At 35.7% G+C, this 5,273-nt stretch overlaps 1 protein-coding gene across 1 annotated transcript; it reads left to right on the top strand.

The window, feature by feature from the left end:
• Window positions 1-502: 502 nt before the first annotated feature.
• On the top strand, window positions 503-3,816 carry LOC114176283. Its single transcript, XM_028061265.1, has 3 exons — window positions 503-1,294; window positions 2,809-2,935; window positions 3,016-3,816. The coding sequence occupies exons 1-3, from the start codon at window positions 638-640 to the stop codon at window positions 3,588-3,590; spliced, it is 1,359 nt and encodes a 452-aa protein (XP_027917066.1). The 5' UTR covers window positions 503-637; the 3' UTR covers window positions 3,591-3,816.
• The last annotated feature ends 1,457 nt before the right edge of the window (window positions 3,817-5,273 follow it).

Raw genomic sequence — 5,273 nt, 5'->3', positions numbered from 1 at the left:
GACGTGTCTTACTTTTGTTTAACTGGCATTTGTCAATTTTGAAATGAGTAAAATGCTTTTAAAAAGAAAAATTAGAGTCGAAAGGAAATAATAGGAAAAGGATGAGATGAGTGTCGGAAGTGCGAAGGAAGTCAACAGGAGGATCACAAACACGTGGCACGTGGCTAAGCGCGTGGAGAGAAAATAGTAAATAGTCAACTACAGGTCTATTTACAGTCCAAAGCATGCAGTGTCGTATTTGTTTATCTCAAGTAACTCAGTTCAAAACAAACTCTAAATTGAGCCAATATTAATAAATTATTCTCTCTTCAGATTCAAACTTTCAATTAAGAACCATCCAAGCTTCTTCTTTCTTGCATCCCCACTTACTCACCCTTCATTATGTCATATTCACAGTTTCATCGCACGCTTCTTACTTCAATATATCTCTAAATTTGTCTGCTTTCCACACACCATTATTTTAATCATTTCACAGACTGTTAAGTTTTGAGATCTTCACCGCCGAAGCTTCTCTTGTCTTTCCCCACTCACAACTTCTTTAACAATATATATACTCTCTAAACTATCTCTATATTTCTGCACCATAGACTCTTTCCCTACCTTATTTTTCTTCAACTACTTCTCAGCTTAGACATACATGGCTTTCAGTGCTTCCAAGCATCCCCCAAAACGTGCCGTTTTGCTCAAAGACTACCTCCGGGACGACCTCAGCTCCTGTTCATCCAACGGTTTTAAATCGTTGCCGCGCCGACAATGCTGCACCACCGTGGGATTCTTCGTTGAGAAAGATCTCCAACTGCAACGCAAAAGAAGGAACACACTCCCTCCGCGTCGACGATCATCGGTGTCGGCTCTTCAGAGAGCTTCCGTGGCCGTAATCAACGCGATAAAGTCGCTGCCGATGTCACAGAAGAGTGGTAGAGCGAAGAGAGGTGGCGTTCTCTGTAGAAGCCTCTCGAGGAAGCTGTTGAGTAGAAGCTTCTGGAGAAAAGCAGCAGCGGTGAGGGAAGAGGGAAGCCAAGGCGTGCCGCGGAGGAGGACATCTTTCCGCGAACTCATTATGCTGGATCAGGAACATCGTAAAGCGACGTCGTTCAATGAGTATACTGCATTAGCTGCCCCGAGTTTCACCACTTCTTCTGGTTGTGGCAGTAACAGCTGGGGAGAGAGTGAATTCACGTTTGCATCTACCGCTGCTTCCTCTGAGAGCTCCAACGAAAACTACCTCCTGCTTGAGACAACCAAACAGTATACACCACGACGTCACAAGGTAGAAGAAGAAGTGATAACCAAGGTAAGTACTACTCTAATTTCCAACTTTCGATTCTTTTTTTAATATTGTTCATGATTTAGAGAAAGAAAAATGTTCAAGCAAGCTTCATAAAGTATATTTAATCAGTCAGATCCGGAAAAACAAAATACATAGCAGGTTTTAGGAAAAATTAAAGGTTTTAATTAATTTAGAATTGTGAGAAAAGAAATTGAGTTTATAATATCCTGTGCATGTGTTCAATATTACTATGATCTTTGATTATCAGTTTTTAATTAATAATTATAAGTATTATATTTTTTTGTCTAAATTGTTATGGAGGATACGATTCCCTGTACTAAACACAGCTCGTAGCAGTGATTTGCACGTGCAGAGTGGGGATAATTAAACGTTTAATTATTCACGAGAAGATGTGAGGACTGCGTAGCACACTAAGCGCCTTCCGCGGCGCTGAAACAAACTCACTGCTATTTTTTATTAAAAATTGTGATTAAATGAAATACTGGTAGGGAGTAGTTTATTAAAATAAAATTTTGTTTTGGACTCCTTAACCGTTGGTTTAAGGTGATTTCAGTTCAAATAGGTGATAGTTTGGGAAGTTAGGTTTCACCTAATCTTCTGTCATTTTCAGGACGGCGGCTAAGTATACACTGCTTTGCTTTTACCTTCAAATTATAAATTTCAGTGCGTGGCGGCACGTGAACTAGTAGGGTTGGGTCTATGCCCTAACTAACTTTACTCAGTTTACTCCACTTTGACTTCTAACTTCCAATAATTCACTAGGACTGAATATAATACTATATAAATATATTTTATTATTAAACATTTTAAGTATTTTAAAGTTTAATGATTTTTTTGTTAAAAGTAAGAACACTGGTTAACAAGGGTTACTCAGATTCACCATCCAAATTTTTGTTTGTAACCTTTCTATGTAAGCTGCGAAACTTACAAAAATTATTATTTTTATCTAACAATAAAATTATTTTACCTATGAGTGGACATGATCACATTCGACTCATCTTCTTAAAAGATCGTTTAACCAAGTGTACTTTTCATTTTCCATTTTCATATTTTCTTCTCCCCTTCACCAATCCTACAAAGTAAATTAAAAGTAAATTAACAATTATTTTATTTCAAAATAAATAAATAAAAATCATAGAAGGGTAACCTGAGAACAACTTAATCTTGATCTGACCGAAATTAAAATAAAGTGTTGATATATTTGATGCATTATTGAAATTTCTTTCCGCATCTTTAAACAACAAATCGATACATTAGAAGAAAGGTTTGACGTTTTGGGTAAAGTTTTTAGTATTTTGATACACTTCATAAATATGGTAATAATACTCTATTAAAGTTAAACTCTTGAATGAATCTCACCTAAATTATAGTACACAATTGATTATGTGCCCATCCACTCTTATAGTTAGAATTCCAGCATTAATAAAAGTGTCAGTTATATCTAAAAAAACTTTGATGATATCTCTTTCTCTCTAATGAAAATGAGAGTAATTAGTGAAATGGATCTGGTGAAACAGGAATACTGGGCAAACGAGAAAGAACAGTTTAGTCCTGTATCGATACTAGATTGTCCATTTGTAGATGAAGAAGAGATTTACAAGTCTCGTTTCAGATCCACTTCCTCTGTTGTTTCCATCACGGAAGGTACGTAATGCTTTTCTTTCTTCCCTCAACCTCGATGCCATTGTTATTTTTTTCTTTTCTGACAAATGAATAAAATACAGGAGGGAAACACAAGCATATGCACAAAAGATGCCATTTGGAAAGTGTGGCTTCACTGGAGCCGGTGGTATTAGAGAAAAGGTTCGCGCGGTTAGAGCTGGGAGATGAAACACTCGACCATTCTACAAAACAATGTTCCCGCGTAGTAGTGGCAGCAGCGCGTACTCGAAATAACTTGCGTCCTGCAAACAACCACAACATTGAGGAGAATGCTCGAAATCTTCTGAACTTCGTTAAAGGTTCAAATCCACGCAACATTTTGATACTTAAGGCAGAAAACCTGTTGTTTGACTACTTCAAGAAGAGTATTGGAGAATGTAAAGACATTGATCTCTCAAAAAAGCTTCAGCTTTGCAAGGTAGCAGAGGATTGGATAAACGGGCGACCCCAAGAACTGTATTTGGATTGGGAAGAACAAGGACGAAGGTGCGTGTATGTTAGGGAGATGGACAAATGTGAAGAGTGGAAAAACTATGATCAAGAAATACAACAATTGGGTGAGGACCTGGCAAACGAAGTCTTCGCAAATCTGGTTAATGAGTCAGTGCTTGATCTTATGATACGTGCCAGCCACTGAGATAACATGCTGCTAATTACACTTGTTCCATTGTTTCTTTTTCCTTTTTGTATTCGTCTCTTCTCCCTGTCTCGGGGATACGAGAGTCTAAATTTTGGAACAATTTGGGGAAATTTTGGTTTTAGTTACGATGTTTTTCTTCCCCATATCCTGCGTCTGTCGCTTTGGCTTGCAGTGCTTATTAGGACTTGGGAAAAAAAAAAGAAAGAAATTGAAATTCATCTTCTCCAAAGAGCTTATACCATTTCTTACTCTTAGTTTTGAGAATTTAGAAATATTTTCAACACAGTAGAAACTTATAAATGATAACAGAATAAGTCAAGTTGGAATGAAAATTTATCTTACGACCAGGAAAGGCTTGATACTGAAAATGGGCCAACTCAAACTAAAGGGCCTGCAGATATGTCTAAGCCCATAATGTATATACAATCAACTTTAGGTCAGTATGATAGGCTCAGGACAGACAATACTTAAAATATGATAGTGTCTAGAAATGGATGGTCCGTTAACGATTCAAAGTGTAACATAATGTTCAAGAAAGTTTACTAGGATAATCTTTAATTTGGTTTTGATATCACGTTAAAAATAGAGTTTAAGCTTAACTCAATTCTACAAAACCGGCTTGTAAAATAAGGTTTGCACCCCACTTATATATTATGAAATGACTTTATTTCTAGTCGACGTGGAGTAGAAGTGGAAACGCAACTCAATGAATCTTTCTCTTAAAATGAAAAGAAGAAATTTTGATGATGTTGTAGATACAATTTTTTGTGAAGTTACAGTTTATAGAAAACCATGCTTAGAGTATCCATGGAACTGGTGTCATCAATTTGTAAGGCAAAGCTTAAAGCAATTTCTTTTCTCTCTGTACATATAATTTTATAACAAGTGGAACAACCATGTATAATCATCCCTTTTTATCTATGTACATGATCCTTTTAGAATTGCCTTGCAACCAGGAACATGGATGGGAAATTTCATAAACCATAATTGAAGTTCAAAGCTAGAATGTTTTCGGTGTACATATATGATGACACCAGAAATTTACTATATGATCAATTTTAATGATTTCATGTGTATTTTAAAACTTTTACACTTGATTTAACTACTGTAACCGTTAAATGAAGGTAATGTTTTTCTTTTAATTTCAGTAAAAGCTGTACCTACAGGGTGTTCATTTATATTCTCAATACTGTTTTGATGTTAGACCTTTTGTATTTGGCTCTTTATTTCCATTTACAGTTGGAAATTGGAAATCTGCATTTGCCTTTTAATTAAAAGGCTACCGAATCAATCAGATGTCTATTTTTGCTTTTGGTGTTGAACTTTTGAACTTCTAACATTTATTTATCGTTTGAATATGTCAAAGCCATGGAAAACTGAAGTTGAAAATTAACCATAAAATTAAGTGGTCTTCTCGAAACCTTGAAATGTCCGTTAACTTTACTCCTTATTTTTTATTTATTTTGTGCTGAACGCACTACATTTTTCTTCAGAGCATGTCTGAGTGTATTCATGTACACACGTAGACTAAGATATGTCATTACCATCATTCTATTTGTAGTCTTGACAAATACAAGAGGACTATGTTTTATCACTTTAATTTCCAGAGGAATGTTCTTTGCTACTTAATCTTATTTGCGTATGCTTAAATGTCTATAAGTATTATTAAAGGGAGTATTT

This window comes from Vigna unguiculata, chromosome 3 (assembly GCF_004118075.2).
Source record: "Vigna unguiculata cultivar IT97K-499-35 chromosome 3, ASM411807v1, whole genome shotgun sequence".
NCBI lineage: Eukaryota > Viridiplantae > Streptophyta > Magnoliopsida > Fabales > Fabaceae > Vigna > Vigna unguiculata.
Note: the sequence above shows the minus strand (reverse complement) of the source record. Positions and strands in the feature narration are given on the sequence as shown.